Source organism: Fonsecaea erecta, assembly GCF_001651985.1.
Source record: "Fonsecaea erecta strain CBS 125763 chromosome Unknown Scaff11, whole genome shotgun sequence".
Lineage (NCBI taxonomy): Eukaryota > Fungi > Ascomycota > Eurotiomycetes > Chaetothyriales > Herpotrichiellaceae > Fonsecaea > Fonsecaea erecta.
Window position 1 is genome coordinate 1017116 of NW_017387254.1, and position 26146 is coordinate 1043261.

At 50.0% G+C, this 26146-nt stretch overlaps 8 protein-coding genes across 8 annotated transcripts; 2 read left to right on the forward strand and 6 right to left on the reverse strand.

Moving 5' to 3' along the window:
- Window positions 1-406: 406 nt before the first annotated feature.
- Window positions 407-1217, reverse strand: AYL99_10560 (hypothetical protein; the record flags this gene model as incomplete). The annotated part of the gene is made up of 2 exons (XM_018842066.1): window positions 407-748; window positions 1110-1217. 2 exons carry the CDS (start codon window positions 1215-1217, stop codon window positions 407-409), a joined length of 450 nt encoding a protein of 149 aa, XP_018688954.1.
- An 878-nt stretch (window positions 1218-2095) lies between these two features.
- Window positions 2096-4154, reverse strand: AYL99_10561 (hypothetical protein; the record flags this gene model as incomplete). The annotated part of the gene is made up of 4 exons (XM_018842067.1): window positions 2096-2103; window positions 2155-2249; window positions 2303-3444; window positions 3495-4154. 4 exons carry the CDS (start codon window positions 4152-4154, stop codon window positions 2096-2098), a joined length of 1905 nt encoding a protein of 634 aa, XP_018688955.1.
- Window positions 4155-4914: 760 nt separating this feature from the next.
- On the reverse strand, window positions 4915-5413 carry AYL99_10562 (hypothetical protein; the record flags this gene model as incomplete). The annotated part of the gene is made up of 3 exons (XM_018842068.1): window positions 4915-5080; window positions 5171-5251; window positions 5352-5413. 3 exons carry the CDS (start codon window positions 5411-5413, stop codon window positions 4915-4917), a joined length of 309 nt encoding a protein of 102 aa, XP_018688956.1.
- Window positions 5414-9813: 4400 nt separating this feature from the next.
- Window positions 9814-11670, reverse strand: AYL99_10563 (hypothetical protein; the record flags this gene model as incomplete). Its single annotated transcript, XM_018842069.1, has 7 exons — window positions 9814-10017; window positions 10070-10172; window positions 10228-10480; window positions 10526-10669; window positions 10720-10968; window positions 11020-11593; window positions 11647-11670. The coding sequence occupies 7 exons, from the start codon at window positions 11668-11670 to the stop codon at window positions 9814-9816; spliced, it is 1551 nt and encodes a 516-aa protein (XP_018688957.1).
- Window positions 11671-13833: 2163 nt separating this feature from the next.
- AYL99_10564 (hypothetical protein) lies at window positions 13834-15781 on the reverse strand (the record flags this gene model as incomplete). The annotated part of the gene is made up of 2 exons (XM_018842070.1): window positions 13834-15264; window positions 15314-15781. 2 exons carry the CDS (start codon window positions 15779-15781, stop codon window positions 13834-13836), a joined length of 1899 nt encoding a protein of 632 aa, XP_018688958.1.
- Window positions 15782-16943: 1162 nt separating this feature from the next.
- On the forward strand, window positions 16944-18833 carry AYL99_10565 (hypothetical protein; the record flags this gene model as incomplete). The annotated part of the gene is made up of 6 exons (XM_018842071.1): window positions 16944-17036; window positions 17115-17252; window positions 17307-17475; window positions 17574-17740; window positions 17804-18225; window positions 18281-18833. The coding sequence occupies 6 exons, from the start codon at window positions 16944-16946 to the stop codon at window positions 18831-18833; spliced, it is 1542 nt and encodes a 513-aa protein (XP_018688959.1).
- A 572-nt stretch (window positions 18834-19405) lies between these two features.
- AYL99_10566 (hypothetical protein) lies at window positions 19406-21362 on the reverse strand (the record flags this gene model as incomplete). The annotated part of the gene is made up of 3 exons (XM_018842072.1): window positions 19406-20120; window positions 20173-20279; window positions 20328-21362. 3 exons carry the CDS (start codon window positions 21360-21362, stop codon window positions 19406-19408), a joined length of 1857 nt encoding a protein of 618 aa, XP_018688960.1.
- Window positions 21363-22261: 899 nt separating this feature from the next.
- Window positions 22262-23711, forward strand: AYL99_10567 (hypothetical protein; the record flags this gene model as incomplete). The annotated part of the gene is made up of 3 exons (XM_018842073.1): window positions 22262-23271; window positions 23333-23525; window positions 23586-23711. 3 exons carry the CDS (start codon window positions 22262-22264, stop codon window positions 23709-23711), a joined length of 1329 nt encoding a protein of 442 aa, XP_018688961.1.
- Window positions 23712-26146: the final 2435 nt, after the last annotated feature.

Here is a 26146-nt window from a genome sequence, read left to right on the forward strand (position 1 = left end):
CTACATAGTCCAATTCGCGAACTTGGGGGCCTCAAGTACAGTGGTATTGCTGGATGCAGCAGGCCCATGGCTTATTGCCTGAGCGCAATACTCCCATCGACCCTTTGTAACCTTAGCCAGTTGCCCTGTCCGCATTTCAAGTCATAATGGATACCTGCTGCGTGAACTGTTGTGGTCGAGTTCGCGTTTACTGCCATATTATTCTACGGAGGCAGAAGGGCCGAAAGGGCCCATGATCCTAGGGAGAAACACAGAAACGTATGTATAGGGACGATTGAGAAGGAATGCCAGATATTGACGAGAATCCAAGATCAGATGGGCCGGTATTGATCACTGGGGATAAATCGCAGCAGTCAAAACTTGTCTAGCCCGTAAGTCTAACGTCCCCATAAACTCCTACCAGTCATCAACTCTCCAAGCTCCCGCCCCAACCGCTCAAGTTCTCGACGATAGGGACCCCTCCCGGCGCGCGCACTATAACCCACACGGCTTCTTCATCTCCGTCGTTCACCTCCTGATGTTCCCTGTACGCTGGGATTAACGCCCAATCTCCTGGCTTGAGATCTTGCCTGACATCGCCAAACGGACCGTCTTTCCCCTTGCCCGAGGATGATACAAGAGATCCATAGCCGCTGACGGCGTAGACGATAGTGTCTTGCGAGCCATGATGGTGGACTGCCGAAGCAGAGTGCGGTTGCGCACGCATTAACGTGCCACAGATGGACGGAGATAACTCGACAATGGCCGACTGTGCGCAAGAGTCAGCGAGCCTATCCAGTGGAGAGAAAGAGGAGATTATAGACGACGAGCCAAGGGAGGACAGCGCGAAGGGGAGTGAGGCTCAAAAATCTCGACGTTGCATCCCATGCGTCTCCTTTTGATATAATGTGCTCGTGCGGACAACAAGAGTCGTTTGCGCCTGTCCTTCTCTCGTTGCGAGAGAGTCTTGTGGCCCTATTTGGGAGACGCCTTGATAGCGACACAGAAGGCCTGCTTTGCGGCGTGTTGTCCTCTTCCCACCACAGTAGATTCAGAGCTCTCGTATGGTACAGTCCTCCTTGAACGATCCACGCGCAATCCGAGGCTTGAATCAAATACTGTGTACTCACCTGGCGGATCATTCCCTCTGTTTGTCCATGCGCTGTCTTGACCTGATCAGCCCTGGTCTTCTGGACTGGACGCGGATTCTGCTTTTCGCCACTGTTGGAGGTTGACATGGTAGCTCTATATCTACAATCACAAAGTCAGATGAAAATGGACGAAAAAAGGGAGCATTGGAGGATCCATTTACCACAATGGATGAATAGACAGCAAGAGCCAACAAATACTCGCAGAATACTTGTAAAATCGGCCCAAGGAACACCAAGATATCCTTTATGGAGGGGAAGGCTGTCGTACGTCACGCAGCGCGGAGATCAGGACGAGATGCGGAGTCGATGCCGTGTCGTATTCAAGCACTTGACTAATTCTCTCGTGTCGACCGTGGCCCTTGTATAGAACTCAGGGCGCCGACATGATGTAAGCAGCAGATCCAAGAGGGAAAGGCATCCGCAGCGTGGAGAACCCTGTAGCATGTACAATGAGCGTGTCTCTCGTAAAATACTTTGCCATTCAAGTCAGGTCTATGTCTCGTAACGAGATGAGCTGTATTGCGAAAAGCTCGGCTGCATCCTTGCCGCAATCCAAGGTGGAGAAAAGAGGTCAGCGTCACAACCATGGGGTATCCTCACAACCACAGCCGCCCCTCAGCTCGTGACCTCTTCCGTGTCATGCCGATGCAGTGAACCGTGAGTCCCAGTGTCAAAGGGACACGACTACTGGGATCTAGAGCACGGTGCGCAAGAGCACCATGTACCGTTCTTCGTTCCCTCCCACCTCCCGGTCAAAATATGCCAATCCGTACCCATCTATCCCTAGCGCCTGCAGTGCCGTATGGTCTTTTGTCTGCTCATATTCAGAAACAAAAATGGGGAGCATCAAGTCATAAACATCCATCAGGCGACAGAACGACTGCGTTGTAATTCAAGAACAAAACTCAAGAAATTACTGCCATGCCTTTCCGACATTTCCAGGCGCATGCGGCAAGTGAGAAGGATCAAGGGTCTGGTGCAGGGTTGATGCCTCAGACTTGCCCCATAGACACCATCTTCTTACGGAGATAATTTTTGTACTCTCCGATCGTCCCATCCCATCGCCGGACAGTCTTGTTTTCGCACACCATGATGTCCTTAGCGATCTTGTCAAGCAATCTGTGAAATTGTCAGCCTGTTTGTCAGCCATGTCTGGCGGAGCGTGGACATACCTGAAATCGTGAGAGACAACCACGACACCGCCAGAAAAGGCATTGATGGCATCAGCCAGAGAATCGATCGTGGGAATATCAAGACCATTGGTAGGCTCGTCAAGGAGGAGCATGTTGGGACCCTCAATTGCCAAGAGAGCAAAGACCACTCGAGATCTTTGGCCTTCGGAAAGCGTGCCCATTAGGGCGGTCTGCGCGTCACCGGAAAGACCATATCGACCAAGCTGTTGGCGCCAGTATTGATAATCCTGGGATGTAGAGGAATACTTATCTCTGACGAAATCGAGTGCCGACTTAGTCAAGTCGAGCTGGTCGGCCGAGTGCTGTGAATAGAGTCCGAGTTTGAGGTGGGTGTGTCTGCTGACTGAGCCACCTGTAGGGGAGAGTTTACCGGTCATGATTCTTAGCAAGGTCGATTTACCAACACCGTTCGGTCCCACGAGAGCCATTCGGCTGTCCATGTCCACACCCAGATCTAGGTGCTCATAAAGATTGTCTTCCGGCTTCCCTGAATAGCTAAATGTGACGTCATCAAAGGAGAGGACCGGGGGAGGGAGCTTTTCGACATCGGCGAATCTGAAGGTGAACACTCGATCCTGAACGACTGGTTGAATGAATCCGTCTGCCTCCATCTTGTCCAAGATTTTTTGCCTTGATTTTGCTTGCCGGACCAAATTAGCGTATGTACCGGCTGAAGCAATGAACTTCTTGATGTGAGCAATTTCTTCCTGCTGTTTGAGGTATGCCTTTTGTTGGTTGGTCTCTTGTTCCGTTCGAGTCTTGATGTAGGAATCGTAGTTGCCACCATAGTAAAGTAATTTCTTTTGCCGCATATCAATCATGTTTGTGCAGACACCATTAAGGAAATCCATGGAGTGCGAGACTAGAATCAACGTCTTGTCCCACTTCTTGAGGTACTCCTCCAGCCACACGCAAGCTTCGAGGTCAAGATGGGCAGTGGGGTCGTCCAGAAGGAGGAGGGATGGCTTGACGAAGAGAGCCCTGGCGAGCGCAACTCGCATTCTCCAACCACCGGACATGTCTTTAGTCTTCTTGTGGATTGTTTTCTTGTTGAAACCTAAGCCGGTAAGAATAAGGGAGGCTCGAACTTCAAACGTGCTCGGGTCCATCGCTTCGGACCGCTGGTAGTTCGTCAGTATAGGCATATCGAGGCTTTGTTCCGTAATCTTACCTCGTAGATTTCAAGCAGTGTAGGACTCTCGGGACCTTCTTTCTCCAAGATCTCCTCGGCCAGATCGTCGAGTCTTTTTACTTCTTTCTCAGCCTCCTTGATGACCCACTCAAGAGCGCCCAGGTCAGTGGGAGGGGCGCCTTCGTTCAACAGGTAGATATCGACATGCTCTGGGAACGGGAATTCTCGTTTATCGATGGCCTTAAGGAGGGTGGATTTGCCACAGCCGTTCTCTCCAAGCAGACCGTATCTCCGCCCAAAGTTGACCTCGATGGTGGAGTCCGTGATAAGGACCTTTCCATGGAAGACCAGAGAGGCAGAGGTGATCTTGACGTCCCGACTTGCTTCTTGGGAGGCAAGCACGCCAGTTGTGACCCGATCCGAGAGACCGTGCTTATCCATCTGTTCCGTCAATTTCTTGACCTTATCCATTTTGTCGGCGCTTGTGGCGGGGGCATCTTCTTCATCCTCATCGAGCATTGGAGGGTCGTCATCGCCAGCGACGGACGAGGCTTTCGAGCCGTTTGTCGAGGGGTTCTTGGAGTTTGCCTTGGAGGATAACCTAGAGGCAACAGTCTTTTTCTCGGGCTTTTCGCCCTTCTCAGCTGCCTTTTCGGCCTTTTTGGCCAGGCGGGCGGCTTTAGAAGCAGATACGGGCATGATAAAGAAGTTTGCGTAAAAAAAATCGAACAGTGGTGCGGTCTCCCTAGCGAGAGAAGAAGGCTTTTTGGTGGGGTGGAAATTTATCGACACCTACCAAGTGGAAGGCGGCGACTGCGATGGGCGTGATTTGTCGGTGCAGTGAAGCACTGCAGGATGCTGGACTTAATGGATTTTTTGGTCCAGATGGAATGAGCAATAAAGAAAGAAAAACCCACAACTTGCGCTTTCAGACAGGTGGAGGGGAGTTTTGTTGGCAAGGTTGAGAGGCGCATAGTCGAAAATTTGGGCCGCAGTTGTCGCCCCGCCAGTCACATTTCCACCCATGTGGGAAAAACACGTCATAACTGCCAAGACCCGAGCCTCCGAGTTCCTCTTGTTTATGTATCAGGAGATATCGAGATACTAGATTCTTCTTCCTCTGACTTTTATCCTTCAGTCAGAAGCCTGTGAATGGAACTGAGGAACTAGAGGTACCGCGATCCTGTATAGAGTTTGCGGAAGGAGTTGCAGTTGGCGCCTTTTTTATCCGACTTGAGATTTGCTGGCTTCCGAGCGAAAGGCTTGACTTAATCAAATTCATGTCATTTGCATTATATCCTGTATGTTGTTGTTCCACCACTTTGTCACAACCTGCCTCGACAATCAAAGAGTGACAACAGTGGGAACGATTGTCTTGAGGAGGGCTTTATCCGGTATACTTTTCAGACCATTTCATCTGAATGTACGTCTTGGACATGTCTGCATCCATTCGTCAACATTACCATTTCCCTCTCCATCCACCCTTGCTCCAGCCTGTAGTTGAAGCGGAGTCAGTTGAATAGTCTCCATATCCCCCTCCGACTGTAGACCATTTGGTGATTGTGGCGCAGGTTGAGGTACCACCAGGTCCTACGTTGGTGCATTGACCCGTGGTGGTAACGGTACTGCCAATCGCTGTCAGCCTGGTCCAATCTGATGGCTTCATATGGGAGCAACTCATTTAGAAGCCCCAGAGCTCTAGTTGAGAGACTTACGTGGTAGGTCCAGTGGTCACAGTGGGCCCGGTGACAGTAACGGTTTGGCCGGGACCGACGTTAGTGCACTTCTCAGTAGTCCTGGCCACATTGTTAGCCTCTGGAAATGTCTGGAGCGGCCGCTGATAATCTTTTTGGCGGCAAATAGAGCTTTAATGACTTTCATGAAGATGAGACTTACGTTGGTCCGGTCACGGTGATGGTCTGCCCAGGGCCACCGGGTAGAGATACTGTGGTCGTCATGGTGGACGGAGGCCCATTTGGCACCGTGAGAGTACTAGTGACAGTGTCTGTGACTGTCTGTCCTGGGCTGACCTCGGTAGTAGTGACGGTTTGTGTCTGGACGGGGCCGGGTATTGTCGAAATGATTGTGGTGGTCGAAGGCGGAGCTTGAACTGTAGACACCACCGTCGTTGTCTCTGCAGGACCGCGCACTGTAGAAACAACAGTGGTGGTTTGGCCAGGCCCCTGAACTGTTGAAACTACAGTGGTAGTCTGTACTGGGCCTGGAATTGTAGAGACGACTGTAGTAGTCTGGGCTGGGCCAGGAACCGTAGATACAACAGTAGTAGTCTGGACTGGGCCGGGAACTGTAGAAACAACGGTGGTAGTCTCTCCCGGGCCGGGGATTGTGGAGACTTCGGTGGAGGTTACGGTAATGGTCCGGGCTGGAATGACAACCGTAGTTGTGGAAATTCCACCGCCGACCGTCGTCGTCGAAATCAGCGTGCTAACCACTGTCGAGGTAGCACAGGGACCAATAGGGGAGCTTGGTGGAGGGCAGTTCGGCCCGGTAGTCACTGTGATGGTTGTGGTACCCCCAGGAGGGGGCGGAGGGCAATTTGAGCCAACGGTGACGGTGGAAGGTGGAACAGTTGGGCAAGAATTTCCTGGGCCAACTGGAGTAGTGGGTGGGCATTGGCTTCCTGTCGTCACTGTAACTGTAGAGGGAGGCAAGTTCGAGCAGCCGCTGACTCCGCCCACTGGGGTGGTTCCGGGACAAGTGCTCACGGTAATCGTAGACGGAGGCGGTGGCGGCGGGAGAGCTGGGCAGGAGCTTGGGCCACCAGGCAGTGTGACAGTCAAAGTGGTTGTAGCCCCCGCGGAACATCCTCCCACAGGTGTGCTTCCAGTGGCAGAACCATATCCCCAGCCAGAGGATGTTCCCCACCCGGTCGAAGAGTCGCCGCGAGGTAGCACCGGATTGGCGGCAACAAAGATGCTAGATATGTCTGAGTGAGTAGGCCTCATTGAGAAGAACGTAACGGATCATACCTCAAGGCAGAGCTTGCGAGCAAAGCGGATTGCACGAGCCCACAATACATGATGGATGAGATTCGAGAAGCCTTGACGCCTTTTCTAGTTCTATGTGAAACGAGTGGAAGACGGACTGAATCCTGTCGAGGTGCTTGGTGAATAATGCCTTGGAGAGTTGTTGATATTTATACCCTCATGAAGACCATCAACTTGGGCATCAAAAGCAGGAACAGGCGCGGCTCCTGACTCTCTGTGCGCCATGTTCTGTCGTCGTGGATGGTCAGAAAAAAACAAACATTCCACAGCATCAGAGGCTGGCCAGCATCGAATGCATGTGTCATTGGGTACTGGGCCAATATTATGCAACCGAGATTCTAAAAGCAAGGAATGTCGCTGAAGCTGCGTCTGAATTGCTCTGAGGGGGCGATATCTCACCGGAATCGTTCGCTCGAACAGCAAGAATACCGTCATTGCCGCTGTGACTCGAGTCCGCCGGTTCTCAAACAATGTTGCACCGCAGGGGCAGCTAGGTAGCGGTGTCCTGTTCGAAAGTGGAGAGGCTCAATGTGTTGTCCGAACGGACCATCTTGTCTCGGTGATCCTTTCACACATGGTCCCGAAAGTTGCAAAAGGCTGGAAATACTGGTACCTGCTAGACAGGACCGAAATTCAGGCCTTTTTGTGCATCTGGCGAAGTACCGGATGCATCGCGCTAAGTAATCGGAAGGAAGAGAGAACACTGATCAGGACACGTCGTTGCATTGAAGATGAATAACTCTTTCTGCCTAGCGGCCCAAATGGTTCAGCTCATGCGCTCAACAGTGGCTATTGTTGTCATGGCGGAGCACCTACAACCATAAGTGCAAACGGAGAGGAGGTTGGAGACAAGTTCTGGTCTCTGACAGATAGTCCCGGTCCGACAATTTCAGACCCCTGCTTCTGTAGCAGTTCTCATCACGAACAGGACGAATGAACATTTTCATTCAATTGAAGCACCTGGTATGAAGTTCGTGAAGAGAAGCTGGTTCACTCCACAGAAATGATCGGTGGCTGGGCGATCAGCGAGAATGGTTGTGAGTATACAGACAGCTGTGAGCGATGTAAGATTCCGAGACCAATGATCTAGCATCATCCAGCTTCCGAACAAGCAGTATCAGTGACCTTGCCTGAGCCTGTCTGTTCCGCTAGACAGGCATTGTTTCGGCCCAGGCTTTGATGAAATTGATTGTCTCAGTGGAATGCGTGTCTGCTCTGAGACCGTAGAACTGCATCATGCTCGATGGTCGGAGGCACTATTCACCATATCCTTGTGTATTCGGGAAAGAGCCCTGTCCCTGACCCTTCCCGGTGGCAAACCTCCGAGACAACATATTGTCAAGTTACCCGTGTAACCGAGACTTTGGTCATAATTTCGATTGTGTAGTACCATTCCACTGGGCTCGCATATTGTGATGTGCTCTACTATTTGAACATGGCTGGAAAATTCCGGAAGATCTGCAACAATAGAGCAACGAAATTGAGGGACATCGTGGCGTACGTGACAGCGATTGGCTCCGGTACGCCAACTGAGTCAGAGTAACAAGAGACATACCAAGTTCCTGATCCAAGTTGCCGTTCAATTCTTTGCCGCTACCTGTGAAGGCTTGAGAGCGGTTTTATTTCCATGGACACTCTGCCCCCACGAATCTTATGATACCGATGCATCTCGCTAGGTTTAGACTGCAAAGAACTGCTTCAGACGATCTGCTTCGGCGGAGGTGCGGAGTTTTTTTCGCAAAGCAGAGCACCAAGCCGTGCCAAAGACGGACAACCATTAGCACACGAGGTACAATCAGCAAGTTGGATGTAACAATAACAACGGCTGCCTTGGGTCTCATGTACTACACCACTTGGGGTTTCGGGCTTCCCACAAAGTGGCCTCTTGGGGCCTGGGTATTGTGGATATATGGACAAGTGGGAAACACCACACCAATGAGGACATTGTTGTGTTGAAAATATAACTGTCCACCGTGGTACGTACCAGAAAACTTCGCTAAAGGTCTCGGCTTCCTTGAGCTCCGACATTGTTGCTGCCAGCAGCTCATATCTTCCTTCAAACGCACTGAAAAGTGCATTAAGGTTACCAGTGTAGGCAGCCAAGTTCCATGCTATCATCGTTGCCAACTGTTGGCGAATCTGGGATCGTGGGTCGGGAATCCAGCACGAATTTGCGACGATCGAGGCCTCCCGAAGTTCCCATCAGTGGCGTGACCTAGATCGATTAGCTCTGACCTAGGCTTGCTGCTCCAGAGAAAGTTGTTGTGTTGTCCCTTTGCCTGCGGCTCGGGGAAGTCTCCCAGTGGGTGATAGGAACCAGCAAAATGAGCATATGGCTTCTGCTTTATCAGATCAACTTCTCCAATGGTATCGGCTAATACATTAGTTACATCCAGCACAAGAAGATCCGGGGCAAAAGAGGACTCATTTGATTAATAGGAACCTGATACAATCAGAGCCTGGCGACGGCATGGATTCTGAGTTGCGAGCCGGCAGTTATCGCTTAAAAGGCTACTCGGATATATTATGCTGGAGTATCTATTCATATACCCTGATTGTGTCTCCCTGTGACGCCCTGGGGTAGTTGTGCTGACCAAGCTCTTCCAAGCGGCTTTGTTGCTGCATTTACTACCTCTCAAGCTTCCACTTCTGGAGGAAACTCCACGCTTTGGCTACAACAACTTGAGGCCTTTACCTGAGACCAACCACACTCATAATTCAACATATCGACTGGAACAGCAGTGCTGTGGGGGTTTGAATTGGTCGAAGTGCCGACAGGGACGCCAAACCCCTGGTAAATGCACATGGGTGGGTGTTTTGCCCATGTACGATCCGAACGACCGAGTCTGTCTTCTTGGGTTTTCTTTCTGAAACAACTAGTGTGCTCGGCGTGCACTATTCTGCTGATCTACCTCCATCCGTTCCAGAACTCTTCCCAAGCCAGGACAAGGACTGAGACAATCAACACCTGCACCCCATGGTTAATCACGGATAACCGCAGCAGGGGCTATGCTTTTCTCTTTGGCAGCCTCGTCATCCCCTGTTTTTGTGTGCACACAATCGAGAAGAAGCCTGAGCATGAATCTAGCAAATATGTCGACCCCTGTGATTATTCGCTTTATAACAGCATTGCTGCTAATCGATGGCTTCGTATCTGCTTCTGGTCCGTGCTACCATTATTTCATATTTCCTACCGCAAGTATGCTCGGACCGATCCATTCACGTGAGAGGTCTTTTCGTGATGCACACTTCAGCATCTACACTCCAACTTTTGAAGAGAGCGTTCAAGAACTCATCACAATTTAGACCAGTCCCACAGCATATGGCAAATATGGACTTATTTTGTCCTTTCATGGAATGTGCTCAGCCTTCATGGAGTCTTCTTCACTCTTCATGTGAATCTCGACGGGCTCGTCGTGCGTAACCTCGTCAAGGACCTCAGCGCGATAGTGAGATTGCTTGAAGCGTTGGTGGATCTGTTCTTCGCGTGTATCGGAGAGAACGATACCATCGCCGAAGATCTCGGCGACATCTTCAAGTGCGAGGCCTTTAGTCTAGATCACAGTTAGTCAATATTTCAAACGACCACGAGGGAAAAGGACTTACCTCGGGGAAGTAGAACCAGATAATAACGACGTTCAACGCAGTCAGGATGCAGAACACGAGGTAATATTTCCATCCAATGTTGTTGAATGCGGTAGGCGCGGCACTGTGCGGAAGGGGTTAGTCAGAGGGCAATGTTACACTTGTTTTCTAAAGCTCACCTGGTGAAGACAATAACCGCCATGAACAAGCCAGCACATGAGATTCCAATGCCGCGCGCACGTAGTGGGTTGGGGAAGATCTCGGTGGCGTAGATATAGGTGCTGGCATCAATGGTCCATCCGTAGAATCCAATATGGAGGAAAAGGAAGAACACCGCGGCTTTGGCAGCAGCGGGTGAACCAGTTTTCTGGTAGACAGCAACCGTTGCACACTCGCCAGCAAGTGCGATAACGTCTCCAGTGAACCCGAAAACTAATATCGTCAGCAAGATCAACTATTCCACGGTGGAGTACTTACGTAGCATTCGAACTCTGCCAAAGTAATCGATGACTGCGGCGTTGAAAGCGTTACCAAGGAGACACACGGTGATCCAACCGCACTGGATTAGAAGCTGGTTCACAACGGTAAACCCGAGCTTTCGGTAAAGGAATGGTCCGTAATCTACCATGTGCGTCAGCAAAGTATCGTGCGTCGTGATGGGAATTGCTTACTGTTGATAACAATTGTGCCGGTACATTGGCCCGCCACCATGGTCAACCAACCGATCCAGCATCTCTTGCGCAGAGCGGGCCTTGTGAAGAACTCCTTCAATGGCACGTGGTCCTTCATCTCTTCAATGACTTGAGAATGCAACAGGTGGAATTCCTCGTTAATGGCATGCTCGTCGTTGTGAGGTCCAGACTCGGTCCGGCAAGCCCTGAACGCTTTGAGCGCGTCATCGGGACGGTTCTTTGTGAGCACTTGGAACGGTCAGTTGAGATATTGAGCTCTGGCTCCGTGGGATAACTTACACCAACGTGGAGACTCAGGGATCAATAGCACACCGCCCGCAAGCAGGAGAGGCCAGAGTGCCCCGATTGCCAGCGGCATTCTCCACTGCGTGCCACTTGCGCTGACGAAATAGAAGCCAAAGCCGATCCAGCTAGCAGCAACGTAGCCAGTGGCGATGCCTGTTCCGTGCATGCCCACGAGAAGCCCGCGAATCTTTGGAGGGGAAATCTCGCTTTGGTATAGAGGAACGAGACTCACCAGGGCTCCCACGGAGAACCCGGTGATCAGTCTGGCAATGATAAACATGGCAATATGCACGCTCCCAGCCGCCAGACCATTCCCGAGAATCGATGTGAAGGAAGCGGCCAAGATGGCCATTTTGCGACCATATTTGTCGGGGATCCAGAAGCATGAGATACAACCAAACAATCCTCCCACTGAGAACAGGCCATTTATGGCTCCTAAGAGCGCAGCTGCATTTGACCTTGTATCAAGATCGAAATAGGACAGAAATGTAGGCTGTCCAGTGGTTGTGGCAATGATGCTGGATCCGTAGCCATAGGTGATACTTCCCAGGCCGACGAAGAGAACAATCTGGCTGACGCGTTAGTGGTCGTTTCAACCACAGGAGCTCTCTGGTAATTTACCCCAAACTGTACTAGGGAGATCATGCTGGGCGATAGGTGCTTTCCTCTTGGACTCGACGACACTCAAGGACAGTGACTCCAGTTGTACTAGAAGAACAGCCCCAGCAGAGGAGTCCCTGTTCACTGATATACGTACCTGTAAATACCATTTTTCCCCCACGCATTAGTTCCCCCATTCCCTCGGGACTCGGGTAAGATTAGCTTTATGAAATAGAGGTAACTACTCCAAAAGCCAAGTCCTGCGCAAGCGAGAATGCTAACAAGGGGCTGGAGTTAGATATCTCAACCACCATGCCTCACCAGCCGCAGTTTAAAGCGCAAAGGGATCAAGCCCAGTTAGACATCCCATGTCAGTGCTTGAGGGACTTGTCCCTCAGGAATCTGTCTGTATGAGTCGATGATGGACCTGGAGTAAGCGACAGAGATGGGAAACACAAGAAGACCAAGGTCGTGGGAGATAAGGCGAGATGATTCGTCACCCCCTTGCCATGCGGATTCCAGCCAAGAAACTGTAATGCGGGGTGCAGCAAGTACCGGGTCAAACCGAAAGAACCCCATGGGACAAGGGGGGCCGTCCGGGGTGAATTAGCACCACAACACCACAGCGTGGCGAACGTGGTCTGGCCAGGGTACTCCGACTTCTCCAAGCCGCGTTGAAAGAAGCCCAAGGAGAGGGAAACCCCATCAATACCGCGTCAAAAGCTCAGTCTAGAGCTCAGTCAGAAACGCTATGAAAATCCCCGCCAAATCCCCCATCAAAAACCCCGCAATATCTGTGCTGATCCGCCGGAAGACAGGATGTCAATTTGAGCCTTGAGTCCAGAAGTTCGTCGATGTTGGAATCGCCACCCCAAGCTACATTTGGACGGTATTTCGGGGTGCCTGGGCACAGATGAGGCTTACGACCGCATGGGCACTTGACCAGTGCGGGTTTACTTTCTCGAATCCCAAGCTCGTTCATTTCAACGCCTCGTTCTAGGCTCGAGGGAATATTCTCCTTCGAGCAACGGGCTCCTCCTCATATATTTCTGAAGGCGGGTAGAGAGCCCTCGAAAAATGGTCGCAGTTGGCCCCCCGTCTCATCCCCACTTGGCTCCAAAATGAAGATACCCCATAAATAGACCCCGGACACCGACACGCCGTACCCGTCAATGTGAGTGGGGTGCTGTGGACGGCTCGTTCACGGTGGGCGAGAATTCCCCGCTGAAACAATACACTCATCCTTGTATCAGCAGTTCTTGATACATTTCATTCCCAGGACATGGAGTCGTCGGTTGAAATTCTGATATACTCAGCCTCCATGGATGGGTGATACCAACGTCCTCTTAACAAGAGCGAAAGAAGACATTGTAATATTCTCCAGAAAACAATGGATAACAATCCTTCACTCCAAGCAATCCCTGAGGTCAGTCCACATTTCCCAGATTTGCTGCGGTGGAGCGGGTGTGGTAAGCTTGTGTCGCTGATGGCGTTTTACTTTTGCCTCAGATTGGTTCGGACCGAACTCACTTGAACACTATCCTGATTAAGTTGTCTCTCGCATGGGAAGGATTGTGTAGACTGGCTGCTCTGCTTTTACCAAGGGTGGCTAGTTGCTTCGGCTGATGAAGTCCGGCAGTCATATAGCTCGCACGTCCTTGAGAGCATTCCCAATCCAAAGAGGAAACTCAGCACGAAGTATGAAGTGATTCTTTTGCGGATGGATATCTCTCTTGTAAGCCCTAACGTACCATATGATCTTTTGTTTGGTCCAGGAGAATGGAGTCCGTGGTGTGGGGCAAGGATTCATTTTAGTTCGGGTTAATATGTCCGGTGATTCTTGACGGAGGGAGGAAAACAGTGGCGGAGGACGGAAGACAGATGCGGATTACAAGGTACAATCTCCACAAGCCATAGGACCGGCCCACGAAGGACTGGGTGAGATGTGACTGGATGGGTGATAAACTTCATCTTCTTGAGATTGGTACCTCCGCATTATGAGCATGGGCAGATAACGGGCGGACTTTTATCGTGGTGCTTTCGCAGTCGGAGCGGTAGAGTAGTTGAAGCTTCCAGACAGTTGACTGATCAACGTTCCCTATACGTTCGCCGACACATAAACGGATAGAGAGCGATGACACGAAGCTTTGGGACTGATCGAAACGACATATGCATATCGCACTGCAAAATATTATTCCACAGATCGTCCTAGAGCTCTGGAGCAAGCTCGTCCAGGTTGTCGAAATCAACCATTAACTGGAATATAGCCTCTAGGTCGGGATTATCAGCAAGTAAAATATCATCGCAAAAGCCCCAATTTACTTTTGATGGGCTCGGTATCGTGTCATCGGTGTGCTGGCTGCATACAGTCGTCTTCGTCGTACAAGGAGTGTTTTCCGACGAGTAAAGAGTGTGGAACGATGCAACATCTTGGTCATGATAACGGCCGTTGGTATCACTGGGGTCCGGATTCGATCCAGGTTCGCAAGATTCCGTATTGCGAAGGTGATACTGACGGTCTCGATAGCAGACCCCAGCAACTTTCATATTCTCTCCAACAACCATATTGATATTTGCCCTCTTAATAAGGTCAGCGGCAAATTTGAGCACCAAGTCCACACCCACGTAGAGGTCTTGCATTTCCTCCCACACTTTCACACAATAAAGTATTGATTGCAAACAAGTTTCAAGATTACGGTTCTCTTTGGACTGTATATGCTTCAGGTGAGTAATGAGGATCGGAATCTCCAGCGTAGCGGCAGTGGGAGGCAGCGAATAGCCCAGATGAAGTTTGTGGATGTGGTAGTTGATTTTGGCCATTTCCGTGGTTGCTTCTTCGACCCTCGATCGGGATCGTTCCCGAGATTCTTCCCTCTGAATCACATTTTTAGCGTCAGGCTTGTCCAGATACACTTGTGGCCGATGGAGTGCTGAGAGAGTCCCGCAAAAGCAGACTTGCAGGAAAGCTTGGTGCGCCATCACCACCGCAGCGGATTCAACAATATCCTTTGATCGCGGAGGTTGAAAGATGGCTGATATAGGCCTGTTGTCGAACCACCCCTGCAGGGACTGGTCGCATCTCCTGACTAGCTCTAGTTCCCTTGGCTCAGACCTGAGATATAGTATTGGGGTCGTCCGGCCTGTCGGATCCTCCACGGAGTGGTCGTAACTGTCGCTAGGGAGAATAGAATAGTGCAGGTTGATTACCATCCCTATTTGGACACAAAGTTTTGCCATCGTGATGCACATTTCGGCGAGACTCTGCTGACACTCCGGCTCTAGAACTTGGTGCAGAACACTATCTGGTGTGTTGTTCTGTAGTTCAAAGTCCTCCAGTTCGAGCAACGGCGTGCTAAAATCGACATCGTTGATTCTGAGTGGCCGAGACATGCCAAGCGCTAGCATACGATCTCTCATATAGCAAGACCACCATATTCTTTTCGATAGGTGTTTCTTCACGGAGGGGTTCGAAAAGGTCTGTTTCCGGTGGAGCCCTATTGTGAGGGCTAGCGATATGGCAATCCCCAGGAAATGCCAGCCTCCCTTATTGTCGCCTGGTGTTTCATTCCAGAAGCTCATGAGAAGCGTCGCTTGAATGATGGGGATGCGGTTTTCTTCCACATCGAGCTCGTACAGTAACTGCGACGTAATCAGATCGAGCTCATAAAAACAAACCGCCATGACTTACTCTCACCCTCTCATAAAAGCTTCTTCTTGCTGCCCGTCTCGATTCGAAACCTCCCTTATGTAAATGCTGTTCGTCGACAAATGTGACACCGATAAACATTACCGCCTGCAGCACCAAAATGCTGATTGTCGGCATTCCGGGGCGCCAATGGCCACCAGTACAGCTCAACAGGACATGCTGGTCCAAAAGAGGCATGAACCAATGGAAATACTGGAAATAGCTCCGAATGATTGCGTCGAGAAGCTCTGCTTGGGGAACATCTAGGGCGCCTTTCCTCACAAGATAATCGATATCGTCTGAAGATAGTTGGGGAGAAATTGCTTTCACGAAGTCCGGGAGCCTATCGTACTTTGCCACATCTGAAACGGAAGCCAGGGCGTCGGAATTCGAGGTGTCGAGTGCGCTCGAAGTGTTATTTTCCACGGCAACACATTCAATTAGTCGGGTATAGGTCAGCTCATGGTGCATATTGTGTAGCAGTTCAACTGCCCCTAAAGCGGTCAGCGATGACTTTATGGTTGCCACTGTATCGTTCGTCTCGGCTTCATAGCGTATAAGATCGATGCTCACTCACTTGGTCTAGAAAGCGGATGATGGTATGGAGCTTTCTCGACGATGTATGCGTGGCTTACTCCACAATCTATCAGCCATTCACTGGTATGTTTCCTTTCCGGAGCGTGACTAATCGTGTCCATAATAGAGGTCCCATTATCAGCAACTGACTCGAGAGGACCTTGAAGCCCTGGCCCTATTGAACCACTGCTTGAGGGTGTGACTTTCAATGGCTTCCTGTGAAGAACTTCTGAGCGGTTGCCGCCGATGGAGGGTAGAGGGCCTCCATATAATGAAATTCATATCGTACCTGCCCCTTCTGCTCTTCTGGACATGGCAGTTCACACTATCGGTCATGCAATTGCTGCATGGTGGACCTTGCTCTTCAACATTGCATTTGACCTTGCGAGCTCTGCAGCTCAAGCAGGCTCTTCCAGCCCTCTTTGCGAAGGACCATCGTCTACCAGACTCCGTCATTCTCTCACAGGCCCCATCTGGGTAGGTTGTGTCTTTGATAGGGAGGCGTGCACAGTCTCATCCCACCTCGGTGGACAGGATACAGCTTTGCAGCGAGGCTGATGTTATTGAAATAATGCTTCTTCCAAATAGACACTAATACCATCATCCAGCACTGGACTTCGTGCCTCGTCTCCTGCCCCTGGCAAATCCAGGAAACCTCCGGATTGCCCAACCCCGCAATTGTCGGGATCAGACACCCGTCAAGGTGGTCGTGTCAGGCCAGCCACTTGGCGAAGAATGGCAGAAGCCGAAGGAGCCTCGGCGCTTTTTGATAGCCGAATATCTTGGGAAGCCTGACATGACACCAGCCAATCGCGTGTGAAATCGACATCTTACTGCCCAGATATCAGTTTCAAGACATGCCGAAAGGCATCAGGTCGTGGACTACGGTCCGGAACTTCTCAGCTCCGAAATCTGGGGTGCATAAGAGCCCGGCAATACTAATTTATCCGAGGCACCTCAGCACTGGGAGCTGGAGTCCGTTGTGCATTGTTCCCAGGTTGATATATAACGAGATCTGTCCACGTCTGAGCATTTGCGCCATTGGCGACCCTTCAAGATGCCGTTCCTTGCTCAAAAAAAGGTGCCGATCCCTAACAAAGATATCCTGTCTTGGATGTTCGACAAGCCAAGGTTCGACCAAGAGAAACCGGTGAGTCCCCTGCGTAGAACAAGCACCCAGATCCTCAAATCACAGTGCTCTGATGTTGGCCTTCTCCTGGCTGTTTAGGTTTACGTTGATGCCATTGATCCGTCGAAGTCGATTTCCGCAAATCAAGCTCGGGTGATCATCCGAAAACTTGCTGCAGGCTTCCATGCTGCTGGAGTGACCCCCGGAGACTGTGTCTGCATTCACAGCTTCAATAATGTCTGTTGCTAAAGTGGCCAGCTACTTTACTTGGACCTTGGCTGAAATAACTAGATCGACTATCCTATGCTCTTTCTGGGCATCATTGCAGCAGGTGCAATATTCGCGGGGACCAATCCAGCTTATACTCACTTCGAACTTGCTCATCACTTCAAGACATCGCGCACCAGGTTTGTCATCGCCGAGCCTGAGCTGTTGCAGGCTGTAGTGGCAGCAGCAAAGAGTGCGACATACCGCAGTCCAACATCTGGGCCTTCGATAGCCACAATGAAACAATTCCGAAAGGATTTTCGTCTTGGAAAGAGCTTATGAAATGTGGAGAGAGAGACTGGATTCGCTTCGATGATGAGCAGGTCTCCAAAAGGACGACGGCGGCGAGGCTATTCAGCAGTGGGACTACGGGGTTGCCAAAAGCCGCAGCGCTGTCCCATTACAATCTTATTGCCCAGCACACGTTGGTCAATGAAACACAGCCGATCCCTTACGAGGTTAGCCTCTGATGCTAGACGCTACAGGAAGCATCTAAATATGCTGACGTCGTGTGGATTTAGCCGCGCCGCTTACTATATCTGCCGCTGTTCCATGCGGCAATGGTTCCGGTGGCCCATGTTACACCCCTTCGATCAGGCGACTTATCCTACATCCTGCGTCGTTTTGATATGGAGCCCTTCCTAACTTCCATTCAAAAATACAAACTCACTGAGATGGTCTTCGTCCCACCAGTTGCCGTTGCTGTGTTGAAGTATCCATTTCTTCATAACTATTCCCTCAAATCGATCAAAGTGGTCGTCTGTGGGGCCGGCCCGCTGGACAAGGAACATCAAAACGCACTCCAAACCATCCTTGGCTCCGAGACGTCGTTCACTCAAGTTTGGGGCATGACAGAGACTAGTTGTGTCGCTTCGAAGTTCTACTACCCGGAGCGAGACGATACTGGCAGCGTTGGGCGCATGATGCCAAATCTTGACGTCAAGTACGTCCTAATTTTTGAAAAGGGTTATGACAGTGGCTGATCGAACGATTATCAGGCTCATAGACGACAATGGAAACGATATCACAGCCTTTGACGTCCCAGGAGAGTTGTGTATACGAGGTCCAACAATAATATCAGGCTATTTCAACAGTCCACATGCTACAAAGGATTCAATTGATGGAGACGGCTACTTCAAAACAGGGGATGTGATGTATTGCGACTCGAAAACAAAGAAATGGTATATCATTGATCGGAAGAAAGAACTCATCAAGGTAAGGGGGTTTCAAGTAGCACCAGCCGAGATCGAGGGAGTCTTACTTTCTCATCCACATGTATTGGATGCTGCTGTGATAGGGGTGAGGAAACAGGGCGAACCGGACGTGGAGATGCCAAAGGCTTATGTGGTGCGGAAGCCTGGATCCGATGGTGAAGCTCTGACAGAAGAGAAGTTGAAATCTTTCTGCAGGGAGAGATTGGCAAAGTACAAGGAGCTGTCGGGTGGGGTTTCCTTCGTCGATTCTATACCCCGAAATGCAACGGGAAAGGCATTGAAACGTATATTGAGGGACATGGCGAAAGCGGAGGGTGGAAACCGTGGCAGACTCTGAAAGACTTATTCCTATGGAAGTCGAGTCTTCTGGCGATCCAATATAGATTGACGCTTACAAACCTGCAGAATCTCACAGAACGGTCGATAATAAGTTGTACAGACGCAGCAAGCAGGCAAAAGGCTTAAAAGACACTGGGAGAGAACTCCAATTTTTCCAAATCTGTTTTCTCAGTAGGCACGAGCCGTGTCCACATTTTCCACAGGCTTATCTGGCACGATACGATCAATCTCCTTTATTTTTTTTCTTAAATACCAGAGGTACTTCGGATGAGATTGCGATGGAACTTCTGGAACTGAAAAACATACGGAAACCGAGAGAGATGCACTCTTTCCCCTTTCCCTCTCGACGGTTATTGGTCGTCTGTAGTACAAGAGGAAATCCGCCTGAAATCCTCTTGCCTTTGTAATCGCGCCATTTGTGTTGAATCCAGAAGGCCTCTCGTTTATGCGGCCCTTTTGATTGCCCATTCATGGGACCATCTCGAGTTCCGTTTCTGGGTGGCATTGCCGGGCTAATTGGCAGGCTTAGATGATGGTTGGCCTAAATCGTTTGCTACATCTAGACTCTTCCTATTGTTTCCGATAGCTCTCTAGAAGACTTTTCAAGTGATTCATACCCGTCTCGTCATAATCGTGAGTCTTCTTGACAAACGGGCTCAGATGTCTATTACTCTCCAGGTTGTCAAGTAGAATCTTTGCGAGGAACCAGAACTGGTTGGCGTCTTTCATAAATCCAGCATTTCGCCATCGGTCTGCCAGATTGTCTGGTATTTCTTGCGGTGGAAGAGGCGTCCCAAACGCCTCTGCCGTCTGACAGAGCCCCTGGAGATTCCATACTATGCTCCAATTCCGTAGCCAATTCCGCATGGTATATATTGTCTGCATCTGCCAGCAGAATGAAGATCGAATCTGGAAGATGATTGAATGCATCGCTGAGAGGAAGGAGGTGTGAGTTGATTCAAAGACACAGAAGACGATGGTCTTACCAACGGCGAGAAAGCCAAGATTCAAATATCCCAAGTGGGTGAAAGCCTGCAGCTTATCCCAACTCATATTCTCGCGACTTAGCTGTTCCACTGCATCCAAGAACGATATCTGACCTGCACTTGCCAAAGGGTGTGACAGCCATACTTTCAAATAGCTAAAGCATTCAGAAGCGGATGTTGCTTGAAAACAAGCTTCTGGGCATGCGAGATCAGCTTGCAATTCAGAAACAAACACTCTCGGGGGCATATTATTCATGACAATAAAGCCGAAATCTAGGACTGCCATATAGTTCATAGTCCTGTAGTCCAGGTGAGTCTCACTCTGTGGAGGATCAAGGATGTCAAAACTACCTGATAAGCTCCTCTTTCAAGATAAACTCTTTCCAATTGAAGTTGCATTCCGTAAGAGAAGCCAGGTTCCCATGAGAGGCATGCGCAAAACCTAGCTCGCACGCCATCTGCAACCTTGTGAGTAGGGATTTGCATGCAGTATAAAGGAGACCTACAGCAACGACCTGGCCGAATCGGTGCCTTCTGGCTCTTTTTTTTCCGGTCTCATGACCCTCCCACGCCTGATAAAGGCACATTGCGTGCGCAGCTTGAAGACTTCGTAGCCGTCTTTCGAGGCAGGCGGCATTCAAGACCGAATAGACGGCAGAATCACCGAAATATTCATCGCCGAAGACAATTTCTTCCACCCCATCGCAATATATTCGGGCGAAAGCACGATCTTGAGGAATGGTCGAGTAGCTTGCTCCAATGAGCACCATGGCAGCGACCAGTGTGCAGGGGGCCTCAGATGCCTGAAATGTCGACTTATGAATGACTGGCCAGTGTATATACCAAGTGACCCAGTAAAGGTCCACAAAACGGTGCAGGTTAACCGGGGAGAAGAACTCAATGCATTCCTTTTCAACTTCAGGGCTCCACCGCAACTTGATATAACTGTTTTGTGGCCTGTGTGCAATAGAGTCTCGCAGTCTACCTACAATTTCTTGACTCATTGCCGATAAGGGATCGATCTCCTGAGACACCTGAACAGGGAAACTGAAGGGAATGTAGCTGTTATCATCGAAGGGTGATACCTGGGGTGATTCAACCACATCCATTTCGATGCCACGGACGTCCCACTGAGGTACTTTGGATATTTCGTCATAATCCATATTGATATCTCTGTTTTCCATGTCATGGTTCGTCCAGTCAGGATAACGAAAGGGTGTTGACAAGTCCAGGATCGATTCAAGAGGGCCTAGCGACGAGTCTCTGGTACTAGCCTTATTGCAGTTGTCAAGCATCTGCGCAGCGCGTATGCCGTTGCCAATACGCGACGATAGATCCGGGTCAAAGGTTCCGGCCAACCCTCGCGTTGTCGTAATGCGAAAGAAGAGATCCAGTGTGTTCGGGATGGCTTTTTGTGCATATTCTGCCAGGACATTTTGTTCGAAATGGAGGAAGCGAGATTCTGAGTCGGAAGATATAAGTGGTGGATCAAGGCCGCGCCTTTTCTGAGAGTCTTTCCCAGGAGCATGGTTTTTGGTCATTTGCTGTGGAACTTCTGGGGTATCTCCCTTGTCTTGCGAGTGTCTTGCAGAAGATCGGGGCGCCTTGCAAATTGCCAAGTGTCGAGTATGGACATCCCTAGATAGACATGATCCGTGTTAGCACTCGTTCGCTCTGCAAAAGACCCAGCATCCATAAAAACGAAGGCCTGCTTGATGTAGGGTGTTACTCACTTCCGATTGAAACTCAACTGGCAATTAATGCAGACGAATGGTCGAGTCTTCGTATCTGCGGTATAATCAGAAAGAAACCTTTGAATTCTTACCGGCATAAAAGATCTCAAGACAACCTGAAAAGAGTCTGGATTTGCGACGGGTACGGGTACCACCTACGGGTGATAAGGTGACGGGTGAGGTGCTCTTTGCGGCTGTAAGTTCTTCCGCAAGCGGGACAAGTGTTCGATCCAATTTTTGCCATCCTTTCTGCCTCGGTGTGCGGGATATAGGAAGAGACTAAGGCATTTTCGAGGCTGCGTATTGCTCAAGATGTGAATGCTCGAGATGACAAGGAGGTGAGTTTGGAAAATTCCCCAGAACAAAACACGGGCCTTGACCAAAGGAATGTAGAGTAATCGACAACGGAGGACGTTCAATTTTGTGGCCGCCACCCCCACCCCCGACTGACTGACAAACACAGTAATATGGAGAGGGGGGAGAATCTGACTGGGTCCAACGTTCCCCAGGCCTGAAGTACCGAGGACCGTGGTTTAAAGGCTCATCCCACCCCCACCCCATTTCAGGGGCCATCCTGCAAGGCTGAATTGCGACAACAGGCACCCAACATGTATAAAGAGAAGTGATAAAAGAGATGGATAACTCAGGGTTTCAAGCAGTACAATCACCTCACACTGAGCTCCCACGGATACAAACAGTATCCAACAATGAGCTCGGCAAATTATCCCTGCCGCGACAGCGGTATCTACCACAACTTGCCCCAATTTGATCCGAAGTTGACTGGCCTTACGGCTCTGATTACCGGAGCCAATGGGATCTCTGGATACAATACGTTGTTGGCGCTTCTGGACTCACCACAAAGATGGGCAAAAGTGTTCACTTTGTCGAGACGTCCACTTCCGGCTGAAATGATGAACCTCATCCCAGCAGAGCTTCGCAATCGAATCCAGCATATTTCATGTGATTTGCAGGCAGAGCCAGCGACCATTGCCAAAACCCTTGAACTTGCCGGAGTTCAAGTGGACTATATCTTCTTCTATGCCTACTTGCAACCTAGACCGCCTCCAGGTGAGCGGGCATGGTCCAATCAACAGGAGCTACTCGATGTCAACTCAGCGCTGCTTCGAAACTTCCTCAGGGCTATTCCGCAGGCTGGTATTAGACCAAAGCGATTCCTTCTCCAGACAGGAGCAAAGAATTATGGCCCGCACATTGGCCGTGCGCGTACTCCGAACGTGGAATCCGACCCTCAGCCCCGTCACTTAGGACCGAATTTCTACTATGCTCAGGAAGATCTATTGTTTGAGTACTGTGAGAAATATGAGGTTGAGTGGAACATTATACGACCACCATGGATCATCGGCTCCTCCATGACAGCCCAGATGTGCGCTCTATACCCGTTTGCAGTCTACGCCGCTGTCAACGCCGAGCGTAACCTCCCCCTACGCTTTCCGAGCTCTTGGTCATTCTGGCAACAAAATTGTTCTCACTTCGGAACTGCTCGGTTGACTGGCTATCTCAGCGAGTGGGCAATCTTGGAGGATAAGTGCAAGAACCAGGCTTTTAATAGCCAAGACACGAGTCCGATATCTTGGGACCGTATCTTTGCAGAATACGTGAGGTGGTTTGGAGTGGAGAAAGGTGTATTACCGCCTCCCGATCAAGAGTCTGGACTACTTGAGCTGAAGCTGAATGGTGGAAAAGATTCACCGATGGGGTAAGTCGAATTCATAAGTCATATACATGCTGTTCAATTTTACTAATACCAAGCTCCAAAGCTATGGACCGCCCATTGTTGAATTGTTGTCTTTCACGATCCTTAGCTGGGCACAAGACCCAGAGAATCAGAAAGCATGGAAGAGGATTCAGGATAGAGATCACCTAACGTTCGACCCCTTTGAGGATATCGAAGGAAACTTCACCTTTTCAGACACGGTGTTTATGACATTCGGGCCATTGAGCATGAACAAGGTAAGCTCATATGGGGAGAGCCCAGTCACCTTATACTATTGTCGACTAACTACAGTGTAGGCTCGAAGGTTGGGATGGACAGGATTTGTGGATACCATGGAAAGTATCTTCGAGATGTACCAAGAAATGAATCAGCTGGGGATGCTACCAAAGCTAGAAGTTGGGGAAGCTTTGCCACTGATATAAATGTACAGCGTATGCGCTTTGAACTGCCCCTGGCGGCGGGATCCAGGCTGGCCGACACTAAAATCGGAGGTACTGGAGAGCGTCCTTCGATCTGATCAAGATCCTATAGGCCGTAACCAGTCCCCTCTTGCAGCTAGAAGCGCAGCCAGCGAGATTAAAAGTACAAAGCCATGTATTGATGTATGTCTTGCAAAGACATGATGTTCGATTTGGTCATATCTATCATGGGGAGAATTCCCAAGATAGTTTCTCAGCGGTCTGCGGCCAAATACCATTCTTTCCCGGCGCGAGAATACCCTTCGGGTCCAATGCGTTCTCGATTGTCTCATTCAACTTCATCAAAGCATTGCCGTTGAATTTGTACGTTCCGCCAACTTGATCCATTGACGCAAGGTATGTGCGGTATTCACCACAGCCTCGCTCCGCTGAATCATCAACCAACGTACTGATCAGCTTGTGGGCTCAAAGATTTGAGTCTTCAACTGTTCGGTCAAAGACGATGCAGGCAATATGATGCATCTCCCTCATTCTCACGACGAAAGCGCCGATGAAACCGAAACTGAATTTCTCGCTTCGGCGGCATGCGAGTTGATACTGTGCTACTCATCGCCGGGTTGTGCATGGGGCCCCAGACTGAGATCGGCATCAGGATTGGGCAGAGCAACCATCCCAGTTCGAACAAGGCTGCCGTTTGGCAGAACTACCTCCGTCCCTCAAAGCATCACTGCAGAAAACAATCAGCGACAAACACAATAAAAGAGCATCTGCCCAAGACTATTATCTTACTGTAGTGATCCGCGTACGGAATATAGCCTACTCAACGCTCGCAAGCATTGCCGAGTACTGATCCTCCCCCTGGGTCAGGCACGTCAATCCAGAGTTGATCTCTCAGGTCGTTCGCGACCAATTAGTCATGTAGATCAGAGAATCTTACTCCTGGTTCCACCACTGCGTAGGCGCCTTCGACGTTCACCGACAAGATCTTGTTCATGTGCTGTTCCAGATCCATGCCGATATTTTCAGGGACTCTAGGTGCTGCGCCACCGTATCCAACATTTCGGCCGGTCGAAAAGGGCCAAATTGGGGTCGCAAACTCATGGCACAGACGCATAATTGGCTGGACATCTGGGACGTTTCTGTGTGCCACGACTGCTGAACTGACAAATTACTGCGCGTCGAGAATGTGAAATATATCATGCACTTTGCTCGGGTCTAGGTAGCTCTCGTGAGAGACGAGTCCTCCCTGCAAAAACGATGGTCACATGTATCTGTCCAACGATATCTATTAGCCGTCCAGTGAAGAATTTGAAAGTCTGAGGAAAGTCTGAGATTTGATTCCTGGTGAAAGAACGATTGGATCTTCCGCGTTTCGAGGAGCGTCTCCATTGGGTCGACGCTGGGTTGTTGCTGAGTTAGCTATGCTAGACATATTCTCTTGCGACAATCCGCAAGGCTCCCCAATATTGAAGACAGATTTCCTCTGAGAGTAAGGAAATTGCCAAGACGAGTGAGGACTCTCCAGATTCAGAAACGTTCATCTTCTTTTACATAGTACCCAGCGGACATGAGACATGGAAGTTACCGCCATCAGAGAACATATTTCGTCTCAGCCTCAGGGTAATAACATCCTTTCTTCCCTTCATTGAACGAGTTCCCAAGTAACCTTTGCGGATTTGTGGGGGTGGATCTCGGTAGTTATGCTCGACTAATTGCGCCTCGCGATCGCTAACCTGGGGCAGAGTGTAGCTTCCGTATCCCAAATAAAACTGTAGCGACATGATACACCTTTCGAGAGCCTGATCTGCCACCGGCGAGAACCCTTTGCATGAGAGATTCCTATTCAATCTTCGAATGATGCAGCTTGAGTCCCAAGGCACACGCAAATTGATCTACGAAGCTTCCGAAAAGGCCAACCGGGCCCTCAGTGCCACTGAACATACAGTCGCCCTGATCATCTACAGAGGGATCTTCAAACGCGCAAGTGCACTACCGAAGCTCTGCGACTGACCTTTCTTGAAGACACGAAGCTGATGGCGTAATACCTTAGACGAATCCACATTTTCCCATCAGTGTTGCAATTGTGGAAAATGCTTTAAACACAGATGAGTATATTCTCTCGTCCAATTTTCACTAACGCGCGCCGCAGTGATGTCCTGAAACGACACTCCGAAAGCCTTTCCAAAACATGCTCTAGAAAACTAACAGTCCCACGACGTCGAGCTAGTCGGCGTTCTGCCGCGCTAAAAAAAAAAAAAAAAAAATCGCCTGCGACTACGCACATGCTTGTAAAAACTGCATCAAACCAAGAACCACTACGTTTATAGTATCCCGAACTCTCATGACAATATATAGAGCTCCTCAGAATCCCAAGAAAGACTAACAGAGCACGGCAGGACTATGTTGCAAACATCTCTTGAGACTTGCCTTTTACTTCG